General features: G+C 50.3%; 2 protein-coding genes across 2 annotated transcripts in view; one reads left to right on the top strand and one right to left on the bottom strand.

The window, feature by feature from the left end:
- The window catches only part of ASTN2 (astrotactin 2), a 358,016-nt gene that overhangs the window by 109,335 nt on the left and 222,804 nt on the right, over window positions 1-25,877 (bottom strand). Inside the window, exons 14-16 of the mRNA XM_059486464.1 lie at window positions 18,639-18,763; window positions 18,178-18,282; window positions 16,007-16,186 (exon numbers count right to left, since the gene is read on the bottom strand). Coding sequence (XP_059342447.1) covers window positions 16,007-16,186; window positions 18,178-18,282; window positions 18,639-18,763 — 410 coding nt within the window. The remainder of the gene's footprint in view (window positions 1-16,006; window positions 16,187-18,177; window positions 18,283-18,638; window positions 18,764-25,877) is intronic.
- Window positions 2,266-9,978, top strand: TRIM32 (tripartite motif containing 32). Its single transcript, XM_059486465.1, has 2 exons — window positions 2,266-2,282; window positions 5,099-9,978. The coding sequence occupies exon 2, from the start codon at window positions 5,169-5,171 to the stop codon at window positions 7,110-7,112; it is 1,944 nt and encodes a 647-aa protein (XP_059342448.1). The 5' UTR covers window positions 2,266-2,282; window positions 5,099-5,168; the 3' UTR covers window positions 7,113-9,978.

Consider the following 25,877-nt stretch of genomic DNA (forward strand, 5'->3'; position numbering starts at 1 on the left):
GCAGTCCCACCCTGCTTGTTTTTCTCTCTCCAGCCCACGGGGTTTGTGCTCCTGGGCTGAGATTTGGATCATTTGTCCTTGGTGCCCAGCTGGAGCAGGAATTGTTTTGTCTCCCTGCTCTGTGCACAGAGCTCAGCATTCCCTGATATGGAGCCCAGACCCACCCACTAAAGCAGCACAGAATGTGAAAAATAGAAAAGCTCAAACCTGAGGCATCACCAGCAAAGAGAATCTGGGGGCAGATCATCTCTGCTGCCTGCAGGCTGGACAGGCAGGATCTCACCTCAGCTTCAGATGAGACATTTACACACTTGCAAGCCCGAGGTATTAAGAAAAAAAGAGCTCTTAGAAACCTCTGATAACCATCTGTAAAAGGGGATTTCAAAAGTATCCCCTGTAACACAGCTTAGGCAAAGGAACTTTGGCAGGGTGACCGGGGTCCCAGGCTGGACAACCTTCCCATCCTTCCTTCTCATGTAGGGTCCCCATACTGGCACATGATGGATAACATCATCAGCAGGTCATTGTCACCTCTAATTAAATCCAGAGAGTCCTTTGTTTTCTCCCCAGGATGCATTGTAAGATTATTTCCTATTTCTAGCATTGTTTTTTCTTCACCCTGCTCATTTTCAGGTGTGGGTGGCCTCACAAGATCTGCCAGACCACCCTGGTTTCAATGTTTACATCCATTTTTCTTCCCCATAGATCAGGGACTGAAAAAGCATTTCCCTGGTGAGGCCAGGAACTGGGAGTGAACCCTGTGTCCCCTTCCTGGGCACAGCAACACCCCCAGGGAGCCACTGGGGCTTGAAACCGGGGAGTCAGTTTAAAAAAATAAAGAAATCTCATTTTCTTCTGCAACCCTGGCCAGGCTTTGCATCTGCTCCTGCTGCCTCTGAGCGCACCCTCTGCCCACACTGCTGATCCCTGCAGCTCCAGGGACCTAGATCCCTTCCAAATGAACTCTTCTTTTCTAAACAAAGTGGAAAAAACCCACCAAGAGCAGCAGAAGGTGGCCAGCCTTGCTGCATTATGCAAGTGCTTCCTTCAGCACAGGTCAGGGCGGCCGGAGCAGGTGAGCAGTGGAAAAACACTGCAGGCTGAGAGGGCAATGGAGGGATTTTGGGAAATGGTTAAACTGAGGGCTTGCCTCTTCCTCAGGCACTGAATTCCTGCCAGGCTGAGCCTCCAGAGCCCCAGCTGCACCTGAGCCCTGGGCTGAGCACAGGATGCTGCCTGTGGCACTGGGGTGTGAAGGACACGGTTCCTGTGGCTCCCCCTGATCCCAAAGGAAGCCCCAAGCCCTGGCACTCCTCAGTTTGCTCTGCAGCCCCACAGGGCCACAGCACAGGGGTCTCTGCCATCCCTAAAGCAGGTTCATGATATTCAAGCAAAGATGGGGCTGGAATGGGGTCGGTGCTCCTGATGGTGACACTGGCTTCAGGAAACAGGGGGCAGAGCCCAGCCATAGGCCAGTGGCCACATCCCTGCCTCTGGCTGCCACTGCTCACAGCTGCAGCTGTACCCAAAAATGTCCTTTTTGTCCTGGAGCCTGCAGGGTGCTCCAAGGCACGGTGTGGAAGGAGAAATACATGTTTTCAGTAGGTGATGTAAAAGCTATCAAACATTCAGGAACCTGCTGGGGAAAGGGAAGGGGAGAGATAAAGGGAAAAGGGGAAGGGAATGGGAAAGGAAAAGGGAAATGAGAAGGGAATGCAAGGCAAGGCAAGGGAAAAGGGAAGGGAAGGGAAGGGAAGGGAAGGGAAGGGAAGGGAAGGGAAGGGAAGGGAAGGGAAGGGAAGGGAAGGGAAGGGAAGGGAAGGGAAGGGAAGGGAAGGGAAGGGAAGGGAAGGGAAGGGAAGGGAAGGGAAGGGAAGGGTGAAAGAGAATGGGAAGGGGCTGATCCTGCAGCAGCGCTGCCTGATCAGGGAAAGGGCAATGAATAACCTGCGCGTGCCGAAATGGTATATAACAAAAAAAGCCCAACCAAACAAACAAAAGAACCCAAATCCGAACAGACGTTTCTGCTTTCCCTTTGTTACTTTTAACTTTTCCCTTCACCACGAGACGCAGCACAGACCCGGCAGACCCGAGCTCCATCCCGCGGCCCCTCCCCTCCGCCCCAGCCCCCCCGTGCCGGTGCCGGTGCCGGTGTCGCGGTGTCCCCCCCCCATCCCACCCTCAGCCCCGGACTCCATTTCCCGGCAGGCCCCGCGGGCGCGCTCACGTGACGCGCGGCGCGCGGCGCACGCCGGGAGCGGCGCGGCCCGGAGCGGCGGCAGGTGAGGAGCGCGCGCGGGGCCGCGGCGGCGGCGGCGCCCCCTGCAGGGCGGGGCGGGCACGGCGGGACCCCCGGGCGGGCGGCCTGAGGGGACGGGAGGGGATGGAAGGGAATGGGAAAGAATGGAGTGGAGGGGATGGAATGGAAGGGGGCCACCGGGCCGCGCCCCGCCGCGCTGAGGCATAGGAGAGAGGGGCCGCCTCGCCCCGTCCCCCCCCCGGCAGCAGCGGCAGAGGGGCTCGTACCGGCCCTCGCCCGCCCCGCCGCCATTGAACCCAGCACAGCCGCGGGCACACGGAGCTGGGCGTGCGCTCTGTGCGGGCACACAGCAGCACCGGGCACTCACTCCATGGCCGCCCCATCCCTGCAGCGCCCAGGGCCGGGCTGGTGGAACGTGTTCCCCCTGCCCCTGACAAGGTTGCGATCAGGCCAGCGTTAAGGTCCTTCCATCCCAAACCCTGGATTATTCAGTGAACCCCCTCCCAGCGCGTTCCCCCTGCCCATGGCCAGGGTTCGATCAGGCCATCATTAAGGTCCTTCCAACCAAACCCTTGGATTATTCACTGAAACCCGCCCAAACCGAGGGGTTGTCCTGCTAGTTTTGTTGTTGTGATAACTCCTGTCAGCGGCGCTTATTTTGCAGCATTACCCCATTATTTTCCCTCGTTCATGGTACGAGCTCTGAATTACAAGTGAAGCCGGTGTTCTCACCGCAAACGCTCACTAAAAACTACCAGGTGACAAGAGAAACCACGGCAGGAAATTTCTTCCGAACGTAAGGAAACCAAACCGGCATAATTCACGGTTTTATGGCTTGATCCTCAGCTGAGGCTTTCTGTAATACCCTGCTCTGCGTCAGAGGAACTGCCCCGGGAGGGACCGACATGCAAGAACAACTCGCTGTTAAGGAAACTTCCATGGAGGCACAGCCGAGTGTGAGAGGGAGATAAAAGGAAAAAAAATAATGTCCCATTACTGAGGGCATGCTGACATTCCGATAAAGGGGGTTATATATGAAAAGAATGTCATACAAATCAGCTCTCTAAAAGCCCAACCTGACTTAAAATCCCATCTGCCGTTGTTCTTTAATGAAAATACTTGTTTTAAAGGGAGCTTTTAATGTAACTCTCAGTACTTGGTGCCTGTGCTGCTCCCTCGTCCTTCCCTAAGCCAGTCTTTTGACGTGTTTCCAAGGAAAGTAAGAATAATGAACCTGGTATCCTGTGTTTCATTTTTTAAAACCATTTTAAATCATAGATTTTCCCTCCCTCAGAGGAAGGTTTCTGTTCTTCATGGCAGTGCCCAGGTTTCTGCTTCCCCAGGGCCAGGGCTGTGCTACTCAACCTGCCACTGGTGAGCTGATCCCAGCATGGTGCCAGGAGATTCTGCCATGCCACTGAATCCCTTCCTGAAATACAGGCTTTAATGATTCTGAACTGCAGCTGACAAATTAAAATTAGGGGGCTGGCTTTTTTTTTTTCTCTTCTCTATGAGCATAAAGAACTTTTCTTCCTTGCAGCTGTTTTTCTGCACAGGAGCACACAGCAAACTGAAATACACAGAATCCTTCCCAAAGAGAAAGGCAGCAGACCCAGCAGGGAAGTGAGAATGCTGTGTGCATGCAGCCATTTCTCAGAGAGAGCTGTGTTCACATCCCTCTGCCACTGTCTCTTCATTTCAAAGACTTCACTACTTCCTTCTCCTCCTCGTCTTCCCTAGGAGAAAGGTTTTCTTCCCTATTTTTTAGTGGCTAAGCAGTACAATAACAAAGGATTTGAAACCCAGTCTAGTGAATAATAACTTAATGATGTGAGCCCTGTTCTGTTCCTTTTGAATGGATGGCTGCTTTGGCAGGAGAGCTGCTGGGATCTGCTCCCTGCTGGGAGGGATGTGAGGGTAGAGAAACCTGGATTGAAGCTGAACAGCAACCAGAGTGGTGTAAAACTGAACCAGGGGACAAGAATGAGGTCAACGTTGTGAGATTGTGAAATGAGGAGAAATTAAATGCAGTTAAGCTGAGTTCAGGAGCTAATAGCGAACACTGGGAGTCTGTTTGGAGTTCAGATGTTTGGAGTTGTCTGTTAGCTCCATTATTGCTAATACCTGCCTGAGCCGTGTTTAATTGGCATGAAGCATGGTGCAGCATGGCAGAGGTTACTGAGATGCACTGGCATCAAACCTCCTCTGTGTGTTTTCAGCGTGCACAGTCACCCCCAGAACGAGCAGAAGCTGACAGAGCATTGCTGCTACTTTCACTTCCTCTATGAAAGCAAATGTATGAAACCTTGAAAATGTGTTTTGGCTCTCTAGCAAAGCAGAGTGAAGCAGGCACATTCATTTTGTTGGTATCTGATGTCACATCTGAATGCAGGTCTCCAGAGGTGATCTATTAATGTCCTAAAGCATCGCACCATCTGGTTCCTTCTTTGATGTGCAACATTTTGAATGCCTGGTTTAATCTCCCTGGGTTTCAGTAAATTATGTAAACTCAGAGGCTTGGCAGCAGGAGATGGGCACCATGAGGCGATGATTCAGTCATCAATATCTACTGGGCTTCCATATTGGTGCCATTACACTTCTTTCAGTGCTACTTTACAAATTTTTCAAGTGAATAATTCATCGCACTGGGAGCTGCAAGTTAGTTTTGAAATTTGCCCACCCTGAGATTAGCTATGACTAATCTATCCTTCCCAACATGGAAAAGCTAACTGGGTTCCTTTTTCTGCAGGGTTAGGCGATAAGTCAGAAATAAATTGCATTTATACGTAACTGCTGGTGGTGACATAAATCACATTTCCCTTTTTTCTTCCTGGACAGAATCAGAGCACCTTGGAATAGATGTGAGCACGAGTGGATAAAGTGCTGGATAAAGCTGCCTTGGAGCACCATGGCTGCCGCCCCTTATCTCAACTCGGACGCGCTGCGAGAGGTCCTGGAGTGCCCCATCTGCATGGAGTCCTTCACCGAGGAGCACCTGAGGCCCAAACTGCTGCACTGTGGCCACACCATCTGCAAGCAGTGCCTGGAGAAGCTCCTGGCAAACAGCATCAACGGGATCCGCTGCCCCTTCTGCAGCAAGATCACGCGGATCACCAGCTTGGCTCAGCTCACCGACAACCTCACCGTGCTGAAGATCATCGACACGGCCGGCCTGGGGGAAGTGGTGGGACTCCTCATGTGCAAGGTCTGCGGGAGGAGGCTGCCAAGACACTTTTGCAAGAGCTGTAGCTTGGTTTTGTGTGAGCCGTGCAAGGAGGCTTCGCACATGCCCCCAGGACACAGAGTCATGGCTATCAAAGAGGCAGCTGAGGAGCGTAGGAGGGAATTTGGAACGAGGCTTGCCAGGCTTCGGGAGCTCATGGGTGATCTGCAGAAAAGGAAAGCTGCTCTGGAGGATGTTTCAAGAGACCTGCAGTCCAGATACAAAGGGGTTCTGCAGGAGTACAGCAAAGAGGAGCGCAAGATCCAGGAAGAACTGGCCAGGTCACGCAAGTTCTTCACCACCTCTTTGACTGAAGTGGAGAAGATAAATAACCAGGTGATGGAAGAGCAGGCTTACCTGCTGAACTTAGCAGAAGTGCAGATAATGTCTCGCTGTGACTATTTCCTTGCCAAAATAAAGCAGGGGGATATAGCTCTCCTGGAGGAGACGGGGGATGAGGAAGAACCAGAACTGACAAACAGTCTCCCGAGGGAGCTGACTCTCCAAGAGGTGGAACTCCTTAAGGTGAGCCACGTGGGACCACTGCAGATTGGGCAGGTGGTGAAGAAACCCCGCACCGTTAACGTGGAGGAATCCCTCATGGAAAATGCAGCATCCTCCTTTGTACCATTTAGGGAGCCTGAGCTGGTGCAGGAGGAGCCCAGCTGCACGCCCCATTCCTCGCCAGCCAAGCCGAGGATGCCTGAAGCAGCCACCAGCATCCAGCAGTGTTCCTTCATCAAGAAGATGGGCTCCAAGGGCAGCCTGCCAGGGATGTTCAACCTCCCCGTGAGCCTGCACGTCACCAGCCAAGGCGAGGTGCTCGTGGCCGACCGGGGCAACTTCCGAATCCAGGTTTTTACCCGCAAGGGCTTCCTGAAGGAGATCCGCCGGAGCCCCAGCGGCATCGACAGCTTCGTGCTGAGTTTCCTTGGAGCAGATTTACCCAACTTGACCCCTCTCTCTGTCACCATGAACTGCCACGGGCTGATCGGTGTGACAGACAGCTACGACAACTCTGTCAAGGTGTACACCATGGACGGCCACTGCGTGGCGTGTCACCGCAGCCAGCTGAGCAAGCCCTGGGGCATCGCCGCGCTGCCCTCGGGCCAGTTCGTGGTCACTGACGTGGAAGGGGGCAAGCTCTGGTGCTTCACCGTGGACCGTGGCGTGGGGGTGGTGAAGTACAGCTGCCTGTGCAGCGCCGTGCGCCCCAAGTTTGTCACCTGCGACGCTGAAGGGACCATTTACTTCACTCAGGGGCTGGGGCTCAACCTGGAGAACCGGCAGTACGAGCACCACTTGGAAGGAGGCTTCTCCATCGGCTCCATCGGCCCAGACGGGCAGCTGGGACGCCAGATCAGCCATTTCTTCTCTGAGAATGAGGATTTCAGGTGCATTGCTGGGATGTGTGTTGATTCCAGGGGAGACCTGATCGTTGCTGACAGCAGTCGTAAGGAAATCCTGCATTTTCCTAAAGGAGGAGGCTACAACATCCTCATCCGGGAGGGACTCACCTGCCCGGTGGGTATTGCTGTTACTCCCAAAGGGCAGCTGCTGGTGCTGGACTGTTGGGATCACTGCATTAAGATCTACAGTTACCACCTGAGAAGATACTCCACCCCTTAAAGGCTTCGTTGCAAGCAAAGCCTGTCTTGGCAGTGGAGATTCTCGCAGCCTCCTTGCAATCCGACGGGAACCAGTGTCAAGCCTTCAGGAAGATTGTGCCATAGCTGAAGGGGATTTGGCATAGAGGTCATCATGTTCTGTGTTTAGAAACAAAATAGCTTTTGTGGCGGTGGTGGTGGTCTGCTTTTTCTTCTTCTTTTTTATATAAAATCCCTACAAATAAGGACAAGCGCGATGGAAAGGATCCATCCTTTGCAGTCTTGGTTCTTGTGAATAGTCACTCCATAAACCTCTTCACCTCCTTATGCCACACATCTCCTACACTTCCAGCTTCAACCATTGTGTCTTTCTTTGTGCCATAAACACTGACTGACTGCTCTAAATCACCTTCCCTTAGAGAACTAGCAGAGGCAATCCTGTGGCACTTGCAAGGAACTGGGTAGCAGTTGTCTGGGCAACTCCTAGAGAGAGCAATTTGTGCTTGCAGCACTGCATAAAACGAAATGGCCACTTCAGCTGCACGGAGATGAAGCTTTGCTTCCACCCTGACGAGGCAGGGTTGTCTCTCCCATTTTTCTGGTGTTCAGGAGATTGCCCCGTCATGCCATTTGTGAATTGTGTCTGTTCTGTGTGAAGTGAGTACTGTGCAATCGTGGGAGACCGAGCTGAGCCAGAAAATTGCCCTCTTTTTTCCTGAGTTGTAAGAAGACAGGGGTTTTATTGCTAATCAGAGTTCTGCTAGATAGAAGGGGGTAAAAAGGGAGGGGGCTGGAGAAAAAAAAAAAGACAAAAGAGGGGAAATCTAGGGTTGCTACTTACTGTTGTTTTATTATTAAATGTGTCCTGGAAACTCACTTTGGAAGGTCTATCTGGTATCTAAAACTTCCTGGGGAAGGGGGGAAGAGGTGGGGGAATAAGACTGGGAGATTGTAGGAAATGAGATTAAATACAACGTATTGTATGTTCACCTGCACTTCAGTGCTCTGCATTCCAGACCACTGCATTTAGCAATAGTTTTCCACTCATCTGCACCTCCTCTGTGCAAGTTACTCACTTCTGAGATAAGGATGGGCAGGGGGGACTATTTCACTTCTGTTTTTTTAAGGTTTAGAAGCACATCCATTGGTGCACTGCCTTTTTTCCCCTTGCACAGCAAAACACTACATTCCTCAGATTATTTTTTTTTTCTTTCTTTTTAGTAATTCTTTTTTTCCACGACACCAGCAGGCACCAGCATTTCTGCTCATCAAGGCTTTGGGCCAAATGAAGCACAAAACTGCAGCTGTGTGAACCAAGGCCCCCACAGAGCTGCTCTCCTGGCTGATAAATGTGTACCTCAGTGTGGTGCTGCTCGCCCAGAATAGTTTATTGAAGGAAAGATGCATTTAAATAGGGCACAGTGGTAGCATGTTAATCTGCCACAGATAATAGTTACACTGCAGTGCATTTATTTGTTGCCATCAACAGCGTAGTTGCAAATTTGGGGCCACGACAGACAATATAAAAGCTGATTTTATAGTGGCTGCCATGCTCCAGCAAATTGTTTGCTACTTGTCCTACAACATGTTTGCAACAGGTGATTTTTATTCTTTTTTAAGCCCATATACTTTTCCCTGCTGAAACAGCAAAGGGAAACAGGTTGGTGAGCTGCTGCTGCTCTAGCTGGATGTTTGGCAGTTAAAGGGATGGCAGAAAAAATGCTGGAAGCAGATTTTGGTGGGATTTGGGTGGTTTTTTCCCTCTCTTTGTTGTGCTCAGCCAGTGCTGAAGGGGTGAGCGCACAAACACAGCTGTGTGATGGGGCTTCCATCAGGGCAGCTTCCAATTTCCCCTGCTATAATGTACTGGGAAAAGCTTGTGGAGAAGGGAGCTAAGACAGGAGGTGGTTGGTGGTGCTGAGGCAGCCCAGGGGACCCTGCTCCCCTTCCCTCCTGAGCTGCTCCCTGTGCTTGCCAAGGCTAACAACTTTTACATTGCTATTCACATTCTCTGCTTCTCTTTTTTGGTGGGAGGGGGCAGTTGCCCAAGGCATGTGACAGCAGTTTGAGGAGCCTTTCTCATCTTGAATATGTGTTCTGGGGAAGTGATGATGATTACTGGGCTGTGCTGCAGTTCATGACATTGTAACTGAAGGCATTTTTCCAATTTTATGGCAGTGGCAGCTCCTCTCCTTCTGCTTTCTTTTAAACATTTCTCCTGTTTCCAAGAACTTCTCCACACAGGAGACTACTGTGGACCTGAATAATTAAAGCAATATTATCTATGATAATATGTACCTCTGTAATTTTCTGTTCTCGTGGATTTTTTTTTTTTTTTTTTTGCAATAAACATCACAACTACTAGCAATAACATTTCCTGGAGTGCTTGAAAAAAATTTAAAAATTAAAAGGAAAAAATTAAAAGCTGGTGCAGTAAACTGAGCAGTTGGTTACTCCAGCCTGTTCCTGGTTACAGAGTTCAAACAAAGTGTCTGTCATCTGTTTCTCACTCGGAGGATTAAGAAAAATAACAGAATAACACCACCCTGAGAGGCACTGGTGGGCCAGGGCACTGCAGTCAGCGCCTGGGGCTCTGATTTGCCTGCAGCTCTTCCAGTCTGAGATTTCAAGGAGAAAAGGGAAAAAGAAAATCTGCTGTCCTTCACCCGGGGTCTGCACATCCCCTGAAAAAACTCGACTGAGATGATTTTACAGAGCTCTGCTTGCTGTGGTGCTCCCGCACAGTGTCATGATCATCTGCCAAACGAGGTGAAATGGAGTAATTAAGGATTATGTTGAAATAGTTTGGCTCCTGCTCTGTATCTGGAGGAAGAGCTTGTCTGGTCATACGTATGTGTTTGGTTTTTAAAGATTGTGTAATAAAGGAAAAATTGATCCAATTAAAAGTGCATTGCAAACGGCTCATTTTCTTATTAAAACACTTCATCTTCTCCCCTTGGTGGCAGATTGGATTTTACAGCCAGCAGGGATTAGATTGGGAGCACAGTGGCTATGAGACCCTTTTATGTGTCAGGTTGCCAAGGAGAAATCTGATCCTGGCAGGCTCGTGGAACTTTCCTGACACTTCCCTCTCCACCTTTCTAAACAAATGCTGTGGTTTTGTACCTTAACTCACACTGCCTCAAGGGCAATATCTCCTTTGTCACCTGATGGTTCAGAAGTCTGGTTTGAGTTCACTGGCTCTGGGAGCTCAATTGTATTTGGGAGCCTGGTCTGCAGGAACCTTTAGTTTTCCTTTCCTAGATGCAATCAGGTGCATTAAGAAAGCTGAAAAGCTACGTTTTAGCTGTTAAAGGACATAATGGGTTTCCCTTATATGTGCTTGGTCAGAAGTAGGATACAGAATTTCCTTGGTTTTCAGATCTGTCCCTATGTACAACCATTCTATTACTTTTTTAACACTCTTAATTGCTTGGTTTATGTCATCATTTTAAACCCTCAGATTTCAACATTTTGTTCAGAGAAGGTAAAAACAATTTAGCTGGTTGTAATGAAATTTAGTTTAGACTAAAACATGTGCGGTGATTAATCTGCTACCTGTGTCCCTGGCTCATCCATGGTCTGCCAGAGGGGACCTGTGGTGACACAGCCAGGTGAGTGGACACATCAGGAGCCACGGGCTCACCTGGAAAACCTCAGACTTTACACTGTGAGGGTATAAAACACCTGGGTTTCCTCTGTTTGTAATCCCTGGTGCGCCAATGGGGATCTGTGGTGACACAGCCAGGTGAGTGGACACATCAGGAGCCACGGGCTCACCTGGAAAACCTCAGACTTTACACTGTGAGGGTATAAAACATCTTGGTGTCCTGTGTTTGTAATCCTCTTCCTTGGAGGCACCAGCTCAGGCTGTTCTTGTGATGTTGCACCAATACTAAATTATTTTTAGAGCAAAACTGCCATGAGAGCTGAGCTGGTGAGGAAACCTGCTGTGACTGAGTTTGGTGGGTTTGTAGCTGTGAAAGTGCCTCGACCCCAGCTTGGCTGGTGCCAGAGGGGCTCCTGGATGGTCAGCAGGGACATTTGATCAGCAGGCACACGCACAGCATGTGCAGGTTTTCCCTTCCCCTCCCTCTGCAGCCACCTGGCTGATCTGGATAAAGGATTCCATCATTTGGGCTCAGCTCAGCTCTTTAAACAGGTATGAATTTCTGGTTTATCAAACATTATTCAACCCTTGTATGGTGCTGTTAGATCTACCCTGCAGCTTTATCACAAGTTTTGATTTCTTAGGGCAGAAGAGCTGAGCCATGGACATTGTTCTGGGCAAAACCAGGAGCCAGGGAATAAAGGGATGAGGAGCAGAGCCTGTTCCTCATCAAAGAGGGTAGAGCTACAAAAGTGAAAATAAAGCCAGATGCTTTGAGTTGTTCCTATTGTATAGCTTAAGTGATTTTTCTGGGTCATTACTCAATGTGAGGATTTAAAGTTATTTCATTTTGCACAACTAATTACTCAACTTGCCTGGCAATTGTGGATTACAATGAGAAGTGCAGAAGGTCATTTAGCAGACTTACTCACAGCACATGTTTTAGTCTAAACTAAATTTCATGACAACCAGCTAGAGTGTTTTTACCTCCTCTGAACAAAATGTTGAAATCTGAGGGTTTGAAATAATGACGTAAACCAAGCAATTAAGAGTGTTAAAAAGGTAATAGAGTGGTTGTACATAGGGACAGATCTGAAAACCAGGGGAATTCTGTGTGTTCTACTTCTGACCAAGCACATATAAGTGAATCCCATTATGTCCTTTACCAGCTAAAAAGTGGCTTTACAGCTTTCTTAATGCACCTGATTGCATCTAGGAAAGGAAAACTAAAGGTTCCTGTGGATTAGTTCAATCTTAATTGTGTTAATGGCAGTATCAGACCTGAAGGGAGACAAATGGAGCCTTGAAAGGACAGGAGGGAGCCCCAGGCCTCACTCAGAGGAATGTCGACTGCTGTTTTAGCAGAGCTCCAGGCTCTGGCCTTAATTTTGTGAAGGATATTGGTGAAGATCTCCTATCAAAGCTGCTGAGTTCACAAGAAAGCATGAAAGCTGTCACCTCTTACAGGTAAATGCAGTTCACGGAGTGTTGTTCAAGAGAAGAGAAGCAAGCACTGGGGAGGGCAGGGGGCAGAAAGGCTCAGGGAATGTGACAGGACCTGCCAAACACAGCCCCTCCATGACTATTCCCATAAATGTTCAATTACTGAGAGGGAACATGAACATCTCCCCCATCTGCAGCAGCCACAGGCTGAGCTTGCTGAGCATTCAATGTAGCCAGGGAACCTCAGCCAAGAAAACTCTATCTAGAGATCATAGGAAATTCAAGAAAAACAAACATTTCCCTCACTGCAGACCTAAAGTAACCTCCCAGCTGGGCAGTGAAACCCTCTGGATCTCCCCACCCAGGCACACACATCCTGAGCCCATCAGCATCCCTTCCTGCTTCCCAGCTGGGCTTCTCCAGTGGGAATAAGCAAACTGCAACAGCTCTTGCAGAAACCTCACCAGGGCTGTCAGATTTTGCTCTCAGAGCAGATCTTCCTCTTCCCTAAGCAAGCTCTTCTTCTCCTCACCAGCCAGAATGAGGAACCACAGACCCACCAGCTCTCTGATGAACTTTTATCAGAGAATGAAGTGGTTCCTAGCAGGGGAATTTGCTGGATGGAGGGATCACTCTCTTCCTTGATGTGCAGTTTCTGAGTCTCTGAGGTGGGGTGACTCCCAGCCTCCACCTCCAGGTTTATTATCATGGTGAGGAATGACCCAGTTTGGGTCAGCTGTCCTGGCTGTGTCATCTCCCAACACCTCATCCACCCCAACCTAGTGACTGCGGGGACAGAACAGAGAAAAAGAAGAAGTGTGGATGCCATGGAGGCACTGCTGTGCAGCAGCCAGCACTCCATGTGGAGAAACCACACTGCTTTCTCCAGAAATCCACAGCACCACTGTGACCAAGCTGGTTCCCTCCATCCCATCAGGCCCAGCACATTCTTAGACACAGCTGGAGCTGGCTGGGGACATCATGTTTGTCCCAGCTGCCAAATGAAGGTCCTCACACAACTGCTACCAACTTAATGAGGCACCATCAGTGTTAAATGCTGGCTCCACCAGGGAAGAAAACCAATGTGGGCTCCCATGGCACAGATCAATGGCTGGGTCCATCTCAAGGTCCCTGCTTGGGGGCCACTCAGTGTGCTAAAGCATTGCTTGGCTGCACTGAGCCAGAGCAAGCAGCCCAAAAAATGGGCTTTTAATCCCTCTGCATGAAGTAAAATTGGAGTTTGCTTTGGTGTGCTCACGGGCTGAGGCTGTTCCCGTGAGGGAGCCTGGGGGATGCTCCCACTCCTGCCCTGAAGGAGCACAGTGCTGGCTGTGCCACAGCTGTGCCACCGTGCCTGTCTGGCTCTCCATTGCAGGATTCGCTCCTGCAAACCCTTGGGAACAAGGGCAGGCTGCTCTGGCACCTCATTTCCCCCATATCCTCCTGCAGGAGGAAGGAACTCTTGTCACTGCCCCAGCAGAGCAGGCTGCCCGCTCTGTGCTGTCCCAGAGGTCCGTGTGTCCCTGTGCCTGCCCCTGGCAGGAGGGACAGCTCTGCACATACTGACCCTCCTCACAGGCTCTGGGCAGCTCCAGGCCAGCTCAGAGCCTGCCCTGGCACCAGCAGTGAGAGCTTCTCTTCAAAACCATGTTTTCAATTAGGGCCCTACGCACAGATTGTGCCTTTATTGTTGGAGGCCTCCTCCTGAGGCCTGGAGATTGATTTATGAAGTTGATTAAAATATTAAAATAATTCTGTGTAGTGCTGCAAACACCCTGTAATGTGCATTTTTCTCAGAGTTGGTGCCGTTCCAATTAGCTGGAGACTCTCCTCTCTCCCTCCTCTTGTGACCAGTTTTGTCCACTAACAAATTCCAGTTATTCTGGCCCTACTTTTATATTTATCAGAGCTGATGCGTATGTGTGCTCACTGAGAAGCTCAGAACGGGCTGCTGAGCAGCGGGGAGCCCGGCAGGCCAGAGCTGTTCTGAGTGGAGAAGGCATCCAGAACTGTCTAGCTGGAGCTATTTATTCCTATCTGCCTTATGTCGCTGGCAAAATGAGGGTAAATCAGTAGAGAAGCTGGGAATAAAATCCATCTACTGTGAACAGCAAGCTCTTTCTCTTGGCTAACTGGGATTTCCCTGGGACAGAGCCCTGGGTTTCCCCCATGACACTTTCTCTGTCCACAGGCTGATCTCTCCAAGAGTCCTGAACATCCTTAATGTCCTTCCAAAAGCATTTTCTGGCCATCAAAGAGCTGAATACAACACTGGGTTACCTCTTCATTGCCCAGAGCCCCAAAGTTCAACCTCACCAACCCCACCAGCTACCAAAACCACAGATGGAGCCATGAGCAAAACACAAGGTCAGGGATAGCACCTGGTGCCCAAATGCTGAATAATCAGGAGTGAAAAGTTTATGTCCAGGCATTAGATGCAACCCCTCAGGGGATCCCTGGAGTACCATGAGTGCTTTGGTGCTTCACAGGCACTGGGAAAGGATGCTCTGGGTGCCCCACAAATGCCAGGGCAGCCAGGCACACCTCCAGGAGTGGGGGCAGGACCCAGGTGGGGAGCGAGGGATCCACCTCGGCCAGCTGCATACCATGGACTAAAATGGGAATTATTCTGTCACTGAGGCCCTGTGCCACCCCAGGGCCTTGTGGCTGAGCCCTGAGCCACTGCTGCCCCTGACATGAGGGAGGTGGGACTGAAGGAATGGGAGATATTTCACCACCAAGTCAAGCACTGTTCATGTCCCCTCTGGCCCCAGCAATGTGGAACAGCAGCAATGCTTGTGCCAGGCCTGGGCTGCAGCAGCTGCCCCTCATTCCCACCTCTCATTCTCCTGAGAAACCCTTGTCTGGGTTTGGTTTGGTCCCAGATAATGGCACTGGGACCATGGGGTCTGCACCACCAACACATTTGCCCCTGGATTGCAGGGAATGCTCCCAAGTGATTAATAACACCATGAGTACATAAACAACCCACCTCCACGTGCCTTCTCCTGCTAAACAGGGGCATTGCTATGGAAAACTTCATTTATCACTATTTAAAACCCAAACAAACGAGCACAGGCTGTTATAAATACACTTACAAGACCAGCTACACTGGGGAAACAGAGAAGAAAATGAGCCAAGAGCAAGGGAGGTGGTGTGTGGGAGAACACCTCTCCCCTCTCTGCTGGGCTCCAGGAAGTGAGGCTGCTCCTGGCAGTGCCACCAGATCAGGATGCAAGTGCCCTGATGACCTCTGTCACCATCAGCCCTAAGATGGGCTCTGTGATACACCACAGATATTTTTTGAATAGAAAAATATCAGATCCAGGGCATACCCCCAAGTCCCTGGAGGAGAGAGATGAATTGGCAAATGGAAGGCTACAGCGATAAGGGAGTTTTTATAAACATAACCTAATTGTATTACTTCAAAGTCCTGAAGTTTATTGCCCTGTTTAATGATGTGTCTCGTTATTTATGGCGTAGCACAATGAGTCTGCTATTGATTTAATGCACTTCCTTAAAGACTGTCATTGTCACAAGCAATAAAACAAAGCCATTCTGAGACAGCTCATTTATGTCACATCTCCATCAGCTGACCCTGGCATGGGAGGGCCACTGTGGGGGGAAGGGGGTCACCTTGGGCAAGGATGGAGCCAGAGGGTGGAAGCTGAAGGGCAGGAGCAGGCAGGGTGGCTCAGGGATGACATGTGCCAGCTGACACTGAGCACTCAGTTTGGGACAAACCTCCTGCCTGAGCTAGCCAGCACAGTGATGGTGTATGCATGGAAAAGGGGATGATGGGTGAAAACCAGCACATGACACCTGATGTTTGTGCCCCTGCCCATTGCTATCCCCCTCCTCACCTTTCTGGTACTGGAGCCAGAGCTGCTGCTGGACCTTCTTGCTGGGGAAGTGGATGGTGCAGCTGAACTCGGAGCCGTAGAGCGCCTCGGCGATGTAGTGGGAGCCAAACTGCTGGATGAAGGAGAGCAGCTCCTCCCGGCTGCTGTCCTTGTTCAGGATCTTCAGGATGTTTGCAAAGCCTGGGGGAGGGAGGCAGGGGGTGGGCAGGTCAGCCAGGCAGGGCTGGCATCAATAACCCAGGGGAGAGGAGCCCCAGAGGTTCCTGCTCAGGTCATATACAAGGTCCTACTGTGGGAATCCACAAAATCAGAGGGTTTTGGGAAAGCTGCAAGATGCAGGCCTCAGAGGCAGCAGAACTGTGAGCAGAGCTATGCAGCAGCCATGAGATAGGTCAGCAGAAAAAATATTTAAACTATAGAAAAGCAAGGGCAAATAGAACAATGGTCTGTGGATTAACGCTTGTCTAGAATAACTCTCTAAGCTACAGAAAGTTTATCTATCAAGATATTAGGAAGTTTGAAGCTTAATAATGGAGCTCTGTGCATTGTGTTTTAAGGCTTACAAGCAGGTATTGTATTTGAAATAAGCAAGCATTGTTTTAACCAAAGCTACGTGTGCTTATAGTGATTGGATAGAACTACTGTCAATGTGCTTTTGCTTTGTGTGATTGCTCAAGAAGCTTATAAAGTAAGTTATAACATTAAGTTCTGTGTCTGCTGCCTGGGATGTGAGCTGCTGGCATCTTCCCATTGTGATAATCATGTAATGAGACTGATGCTGAAAAATAAAACAGTTCAAGGCAGTTCCACAGCAGCCCTGTCCCATCCGTGGTCTGTTAATGGCCCCCCTTGCTGGCAATACCCCACATGGGTGCAGTCCCTCCTCTTTTGCCTCCACATGATCCTTTGGAACCCACAAGCTGTTAATACCCCAGGCTGTGGCTCTGACTTCCCTTATGATTCCTTTCCCTAAGAGATTTTTCAGATAATTTTGCAGGGATGTGCATGTGAACATGTGCACACACACACAAACACACACAAAACCCCCGTCCTTCCAGCTCCTCTGCTCCTCAGCCTGCTGGCACATCATTAACACTCTCCCCGGAGGATGTGCTTGGCCTTTCTTTGGCTGTATCCACCACCAGAGATGTTCCACCCCTGGTGCAAACACCCAGCACAACTGGGAACTATTTTTTAGGGAATTTGGAGACAGCCCAGAGGGACACACAGGGCTGGGCTGGTGGCAGCTCCGTGGATGTGCAAAGGTCAGGGTATCCCTTGAGCAACATCCATAGGGACAGCAGGGACCTCTGCCATGGGACAAAGACACGATGGACCCCTGCTGCCCTGTGGAGGTGAAATATCCTGGAGACACTGGTGACTCCACAGCACTTCAGCATCACTTAGAGCAGGCTGAAAGCACCGTTTTGGTTCAGCGCTGGAATGGAAAACATACTGCAAGAAAATACGTCATAGCTGTCACCAAAATGAGATTATCTGGCTGGTTGGCCGGTTGGTTTATTGAAAGAGAAGGTTGTTCTAATAAAAAAGCCAGAAGAATTCATTTTGAGCTGAACCCACATATTTTTTTTTCAGCTCTGAGCAGGTTATTTCATTTTGGGGCTGTGCAGCCTGTTAGCACTAAATCTTTTTTTTCCTTTCTCTCACCATTTAAAAACTCGTTGATTTTTAAATAAAAAATGCTATTTTGAAACGAAAAGGCAAAACATTTCAGGTCGCAACAAAATGTTTCAGCATTCCTGAAACAAAATGTGTAGCTGTAAAAACGTGGCAGTGAAATGTTTTGACATTTGCAGGATCCTCCCACCCACCCCTTCTTCATCTGTGACTCCCTGCTTTATATGACCTGCTTTTCCAAGTGCTTCAGTTCCTTTTGAAACCACCCTTTTTTAAGGAACTGGCTGTTTTTTGTACATATAGATACATACAGACACCCCAAAACAAATCCTTCCTGCTCATTGCTTACTCGCTTGACCTCACCTCTTGCTGCACAAACTCACTGCCTCAGTTTCCCCCCTGTAAAAAAGCAGGTGAACCTCCCAGCGCTGGGAACAGAGCATGGAAGTAGGAAATGCCAATGGGATGCTTGGGGCAGAAAACCACCACCCAGCCATGCAGACACACATCTCCCTGCCCCTGGAATGCCTCACCTGCAGAGAGTGTGATGGAGCTCAGCTTCACCCTGTAGAGGTTGCTCCTGACCCGCCAGTGCTGCACCATGGGGTACCCCATGGCCTCGTCGTACTTGATGTCCCCTGCAAAGGCAAAGCAGGAGGGTGACACTGCTGAGCACGCCCTGGGGAGTGCTGAATGCCCCCTCCCACCTTGCTGTGTGCTGCAGGGGTGAGAAATGGGGTGGTGGAAGGGCTGGAGAGCTCACTGGTGATGCCCTGGGGTACCTGGAGCAGCGTTGGGATGGCTGTGACTGCTCACAGGGATGGGGATGCTGCTGGGATGGACTCACACATCCCCCAGATTATTTCTGCCCCTGGCACAAAGGGGGGGATGATGCCCCTCAGGAGCCACACTGGGCTCCAGGCTGGGAGAAGGGGTTGCCCTCCTGTGCTCCTGTTGTCCCTCCTGTGGTCTGTACCCCGTTTGCAGCTCGTACCTGTGAGGAGCTGCAGATCAGGGAGAGGCTCTGACAGGACCCCACGGCACTGCTCCTCCACGGGCAGGGGGATCACCAGGAGCCCATCAGCCAGCTGGGGGAAGTCCTTGATGAAGTTATTCTCCCTGCAGAGAGAAAAAGACAACTGCAAAGCAACGATGCAGGGCACGGCCTGGCAGCAAGGCCGAGCAGCCCTGGTGGCACCAGGACAGCGGTTCAGGAGGGCAGGGGACATCCCCTGGAGCAGGAGATGGGGTGTGCAGCCTCTCTATCAGCCAGCCTGGCTGTGCAGCCCTCTGAGATGATGCTTAATGAGCTCCTCAGGGACTGCAGCTCCATTAGTGCTCCAGAAATACAGAACTGCTCTCAGCCTGGGGACCTGGCCACTGGGTTTGGCCCAGATTCTCAAAGTGGGCCCTGGAGAGGGGGCAAGGAAAGAGGAATGGCTGCTACACCCCAAAAGTGCCCCTTTGCACATCTGCAGCATCTTCATGTGGACAGTGACCAAGCTCTGCTGGGGCTCCCCAGGCACCATCATCACCTCTACATTTTTCACCCCCCACCAGTGACTCACTCTCCAACAGGCAGGAAAAATCTATTTTACATACAGACACAAAAACCCCCACTCTGGTGTACAGCTCACAGCACAATTTCACCACACATGCAGGATCTTTTCTAACCTTGGCAGGTAAAACATTGTATAATAGGCCCCTAATGAATTGTTTCTAGAACAAGGGTAGCAGGGAAATGATTTGAAATGGTGAACAGACAGGTCTCTGGGAGACCAGCCTCCCCTGGAAAGGGAAATGCCTCGCACCTGCGCCGAGGAAACAGGAGGGGGGATTTTAAATATTGATCTTAGAGCCAAAATATAGGCCAGGAGGCTTTGCATCCTCCAGGTGTGGAGACAAAAGGGCAGCAGAGCAGAAGAAAGGGAGGTTCCTGCAAAATCAGGTCAGCCCCAGGAGCTTGGGGGAGGTTCAGACTGGCACAGCCTGGCCCAGCTGCATTTTTGTAATATATTTTCCTTTAAACAGCTGCTGATTTCACTCATCTACCCTGGTTTTACCCGTTGTAGCCTGTCCCTGAGGGGATGATCCATCATCTTGTGGTCATCTCACAACTGGGGACACTCTGGCCACCTCCATGGGTCCCAGCACAGCGAGATGCTGATTTCAGGGAACACTTTCACTGTTCTGGGGCCATGATATGGCCACTGCAACCTGCACCAGAGGTGAGCAGGAAACCACAGCCCTGTGCAACCAGGCTGGGGATGTTCCCAGCTCCAAGGGGGACAGGAGCATCTGAAGGTAGGGACACATGAATGGGGCACAAGAAGTGTTCAAGTCCAGACTGGATGGGTCTTTAAGCAATGTGCTCAAAGGCGAGGTGTCCCCGCCTGTCACAGACATCTTTTATGGAAAATCCTTTCCTTAGGAGTTTTCCTCCTGAGAAGCTGGGAGGCCTCAGGAACAACATGTAAACAATGATTATCTGCTGCTGTGGAATGCAACAGGTGCATCTGTGATTGGCCCATGTTGGTTGTTTCTAATTAATGGCCAATCACAGTCAGCTGGCTCAGACTCTCTGTCCAAGCCACAAGCCTTTGTTATCATTCTTTCTTTTGCTATTCTTAGCTAGCCTTCTGATGAAATCCTTTCTTCCATTCTATTAGTATAGTTTTAATGTAATATATATCATAAAATAATAAATCAAGCCTTCTGAAACATGGAGTCAGATCCTTGTCTCTTCCCTCATCCTCAGACCCCTGTGAACACGGTCACACCTGCCCATGGCAGGAAGGTTGAAACAAGATGATCTTTAAGATCCCTTCCAACCCAAACCATTCCATGATTCCCTGGCAGCCTGTCTCATGCTACACCCCCATTTCAGAGCCACCAGCAGCTGACTGCATCTCAGGAGCATCACTTTCTGCACTGCCTCAGTGCAAAAAAGGAAAAAAGTGATTTATTTTTTCTGAGGGGAAAAGCCTCTCACTCCCAGCGTGCTCACAAATCTCCAATTGATCCCGCTGGGCATGGGATCCCCATGGTGGAATGTTCTGCTGCTCTGAGCCCTTTGCTGTCACAGCAATTCCAAATGGGGAGCTGCAATTACTGCTGGAGCCATGTGGGTGGTGGGAAACTGGGCTGCAAAATAAAGCAAGTTGGTAGGGAACAGGGGGAGAAGCATGTTGGTGTCTCTACTGCTCTACCTCTGCAGAAAAGGGAAAACATCAGTGCTGCCAAATCCCAAAGCCATGGAGAAGAGTGATGGAAAAGCAGGATGCGGGGCGAGCCACCCTGCAGGGTGCAGGGCCAGGTGTGGAGGCCACAGGGTTATTGCAGGGGGATCAGGAAGGATGCAGACAAACCTGCCAGCCGCACAACATCCTCCTGTGTCTCTGTTCTGCCCCTGGCATCTCCCCAGTGGAAGAGCTGCCCAGGACTCACTGGAGCAGTGAGCACACAGCTCTCTCCAGTGCGATGCACACAGAATCCACTCCCCAGCACAGCACACTCCTGGTGGGGATCTGAGCCTCTCCCAAGGCATTTTGCAGATACTGAGTCATTACAAGAGGAAATGCAGTTTCTCCCAGCAGCATCTGACCCAGAGCACGCGCCTGCCTTGGAGGGAACTGAGTCCATGCAAACGAGCCTGATGCTGGGAAAGGTCAAATGGCCAAAGGCTTTAGGGAGCTCGGATACTGGGCTGAGGAGGAAGGCAGCTGCCTGGAATAAACTGAGTTCAAAATCCTGGCTTTGGTGGACACTTGGTGTGTCCTCAGCTGAGCCCTACAATGCACCCATTGCCTGGGTGACACAGACAGCTCAGGGCAGCTCCACACCTCAGGGTGTTGATGGGGTGACAGCAATTAGTGACTGCTCAGTACCAGGAGCAGTGGCACTGTTCTCTGTCACCAGATGCACAATCCAGCTGTGTTTTTGGGGACTGTGACCTTTGATAGCACAGCCAAGGTTGTGCAGCAGAGCCATGGTGCAGCACTGAGCTACATCGCTGCACTCTGCAGTGCTGGCAGCAGCTCACACAGCCTGTGGGGACCGTCCAGAAAGCACCAGAAAAGGCAAAATGGGGTTTGTGGGGAGCAGGAGAGCTCAGTGCAGGCCCTGGTGAGGAGCTGGAGTGCTGTGGTGTTCCAGAACTGAGCCATGGCTGCTGGATTCTGCTCCAGGGCACGGCTCTGCTGGCCCTGGGGCACCATGTCTCCTTGCTGAGATGCTCTCAAAGCCAGAGCCAAGCTGGCAGTGGGATTTTGGCCTGCAGCAGGCACAGATCAGCTGGTGGCTGACATGCATTTCATTTTCCTGTTAGCAACACTGCTGGGTGAAGGAGCAGCTTCTCCTCTTTAGCTCAGTCAGCTGTGGCTTCCTCCCTTGGCACTCTGCTCCCACAGGGCACGGCCTTGAGGATGCTCTCTGCAAACCAACCCTTCCTTGCAGCTCTAGAGCTCCCACTGCACATTGCAAGCATCAGCAGATGTGGGGCTTCCTCCCTCCACCCAACACTGACAGGGGATGCACACCCTGCACCACCTGGGCAATTGTTTTCATGGAGGGGTAAATATATAAATGTTATATTAAAAGTGACCCCACAAGTGATTAGCTTATGCCCTCAAGCGTGAGATTTAATTACCCTTATCTGAGCCAGCACAGCTACAAATGTTAATCACATTATCATCCAGCAAGCTTATGTTCAGCAAAGTGACGACTCCTTTCTGCTAGGCAAGCCTGAGAGAGAGGATGCCTGCTCTGGCAAAGAATTAGTTATTAATCTCACTTCTTTCTGTCCCACAATGACTCAGGGAGAGCACGATGGATTTAAGGTTATTTAGTGCCAGCTTTTCACCCAAATTTCCCTTGGAGAAGCTGGGGTGGCTGCAGAGCCCAGCCTGACACGGGGATGTTGAGAAATAGCTTCCTTTTAGCTTGTCATCACCAAAAAAAAATTGATCTGGAGTCACTGGGAAACAGAAAAGAGGGTGTCCTGTTGCCACAGCCACTTAGGAGAAGGTAAGCACACTGTAAATCTGCCCCAGCATGTCTCCATGACCTCAGGCACTGGTGAATTATAAAGGTTTAATGCAAACCTTGTGAAGCAGCACTTACTCCAAATTTACTGAGCATTAATTTCAGTGAGGCCCCGCTCCTGTAGACAAGGCAGGATAAAAGAGGAGAGACCAGGTGGATTTTGCCAAGTTCAGTTCCCCACCTCTCAGCCTTAACCACAGCTTGCAATGAAGTGTGGTTGGACCAGGCTGCAGGGGAAAAGGAGAGCACCAATATCATCCCTGATGCTGTGCATAGGACCTGTGAGAAACAGCTTTCATAATTTTTCATAGTTTCAAAATTGTTCATAGTTTAGGAAGGTTTATTAAACCTTATTAAAAAAAAAAAAAAAAACAGAACATTGAATAAAGAAAAAAGGTCATGGTGCTGGGAGAAAAAGATTTTCGTTGCCATGTGCTCAGCCTCCTCACAATGGAGGTTTTCCCTTTTTAACCCTTTAACCCCTCCCAAAATTCTGCCCATCAACCCCTTCTTTGGCATCCAGTGGTGGAGATCTCCTCCTCAAATCCTGACTGGAGCTCAGGTGTTCCACAGTGACAAGCCAGCCCTCCCAGATGTCCCTTGATAATGACCTGAGGGGGTACAACATGACTGCAAATCTATAAAACTTTTCTTAACCTATATACATGATATTTGTCTGTTAATTGTGAGAGTCAATCATGGCATTACCCACCTGTCACAGACCTGTCCCTGTGTCCCCTTTCAGTGCCAGCAATAACCAGCCTGACAGTGTCCAATAGCTGCCTTACCCCGTGCCTCAGGGAGAATTAGCATTTAAATTGAGGTGTGTCAGGAGGTAAATCACACCAGCCATCCCTGCTGCTCCTGGTGTGAGGTGTCTGCATGGCTGCTCAGCACCATCCCCTCCACACAGCCCCAAACCCTCCATGGGGCTGGGAGCTCCCATCAGCATTGTGCCCTGTGGTGGTGTTCACAGGGCTCTGAGGATGAGGGAAGAGACAAGGATCTCACTCCATGTTTCAGAAGGCTGATTTATTATTTTATGATATATAATATATTAAAACTATACTAAAAGAATAGAAGAAAGGATTTCATCAGAAGGCTGGCTAAGAATAGAAAAGGAATGATAGCAAGACTGACCGAGACAGTCTGGACAGCTGACTGTGTTGGCCATTAATTAGAAACAACCACATGAGCCCAATCACAGATGCACCTGTTGCATTCCACAGCAGCAGATAACCATTGTTTACATTTTGTTCCTGAGGTCTCTCAGCTTCTCAGAAGGAAAAATCCCAAGGAAAGGATTTTCCATAAAATGTGTCTGTGACAGTGCTCTGCCAACACAACCTGATCTTCCCACAGAGCATCTCCCAATATCCCCCAGATACCACAGCCCCCCTCAGGGCCACACAGGGCTAGCAGTGCCACTGAGCACTGAAGGGAGCTCAGCCAGTGGTGCCCACCACTGTGGCACAGAGTGAACACAAGGTTCATCAATGACCTCCTTGGATAAAATGTGCATCCTCTCCTGAAGCCATTTCTAAAGGAAACACAAATAAATTTGCTCTGAGAGGAGAGATGGAGAAGCTGTGAGCAAAAATCAGAAACACCTGTGGCTGGAGAAAAGCAAAAGAATCCCAGACTCACAGATTTGTGATTCCAACAGGGGTGGAATGGACTTTAAAACTTATCCCATCCCACCCCTGCCATGGCAGGGACACCTCCCACTGTCCCAGGCTGCTCCCAGCCCTGCCCAGCCTGGCCTTGGGCACTGCCAGGGATTCAGGGGCAGCCACAGCTGCTCTGGGCACCCTGTGCCAGGGCATGCCCATCCTCACAGGGGATCAGCAGTCTTGTCCTGAGCCTAGAACGTGGTAGCAGGAGCACCCTGACACATCTGGCCTGTGTGCCATCCCTCCTTGAGTGGAAGGTCTGGGCAATACCCGACACCTGTGGATGGAGAGAAATGTGCTCATCTGCAAGGGGCTGGAGCTGCTCAGAGCCTGCCAGGAGGATCCATGTCCTGTTCCATGGATCTGCTCCTCAGGGTGCCTCCCTGCATTAGCTTTGGCACCACTGACAGCCAAAGGCTCTGACCCTGTCAGCTTCCATAAATCCAGCACCTTCTAGCTCTTTATGGCTCGATGGAGACGACAGCCAGACCTCCTGGACAGTTCATGGAGCTCCTGCTGCGGCCACTGCGAGGTGACCTGGGCACAGCTTCCCTATGGGCATGTTTTATCCAAGCTGAGAGAGCTGGAGCCAGGCTGGACACGTGCTGTGGGTGCAGATTGCAGTGCTGAGCTGAGCCAAGGCTGTGGATGCTCTCCCACAGGTTGTTTGGGCGCTGTTTGCAATCCTTCCCCAAGTGCTGCTTTCCTTGGCATTGTTTGTAAGGAGACATGCAAAACTCCCACTGACTCCAGGGGAGCCAGGACTGCCCACTGCGGCTTCCCAAGGATGCTGTGCCTGGCTTGCATCCAGTTCCTCTGGGATTTGGGCACAGCAGCCCCAGTTTTCCAGGGAAACTCACACCCCAGCTGTGGTGCCCTGGGAAGCACAAGCCGAGCCTTTTAATATTAATATTTGCCTTTCCAATGTAAATTCAGACCCAGCTCTCCACTCAGCACACACATCCATTCTCTTTAACAATTTGAGATCTTAAACATTTCTCTTTTTTTCCCCCACTCTCCTAAGCTTCATTGTTAACCTTTAAGATGAAGATAAGGCATAAAGGTTTGCAAAGGAATCAGGAGGGACCTTGGAGATGAGCCAGGAGCAGTGTTAATACTGGGCTGCACATCATATCTCTTCAGTTCTCCTCTCCCCCCAGGGTGACTCGGACTGCTCTTGACTACCACCATGGTATTACAAACTCTAATGAGGTTTGGAAAATAAGAAACCCACTGCGGCGTGGGAGAAACTAATAGAAATTGTTTTGTCTTCTCTCTATTAGTCATTAGAAGCAGAAGAAAAACAGCCACAGGCAATGGCAGGGCTGCAATACCACCACACATTTCATATACTGGCACTCTGACAATGTCATTTCAGCGCAGTTATTGCTCCCACTTCCCCTCCTGTGCACCAATGTGGGCTCCAGCTGTGCCAGCATCCCTGTGCCACCATCCCAAGCACAGGGTGACCCCAGTGCCTGCCCAGGGTGCCCATGCAGGGTGTTTGGCCAGCCCAT

This window comes from Ammospiza nelsoni, chromosome 20 (assembly GCF_027579445.1).
Source record: "Ammospiza nelsoni isolate bAmmNel1 chromosome 20, bAmmNel1.pri, whole genome shotgun sequence".
NCBI lineage: Eukaryota > Metazoa > Chordata > Aves > Passeriformes > Passerellidae > Ammospiza > Ammospiza nelsoni.

What these genes read in the sequence shown, in the direction of transcription:
- TRIM32 (XM_059486465.1), top strand. Translation starts at nt 5,169, where the DNA reads ATGGCTGCCGCCCCTTATCTCAACTCGGACGCGCTGCGAGAGGTCCTG.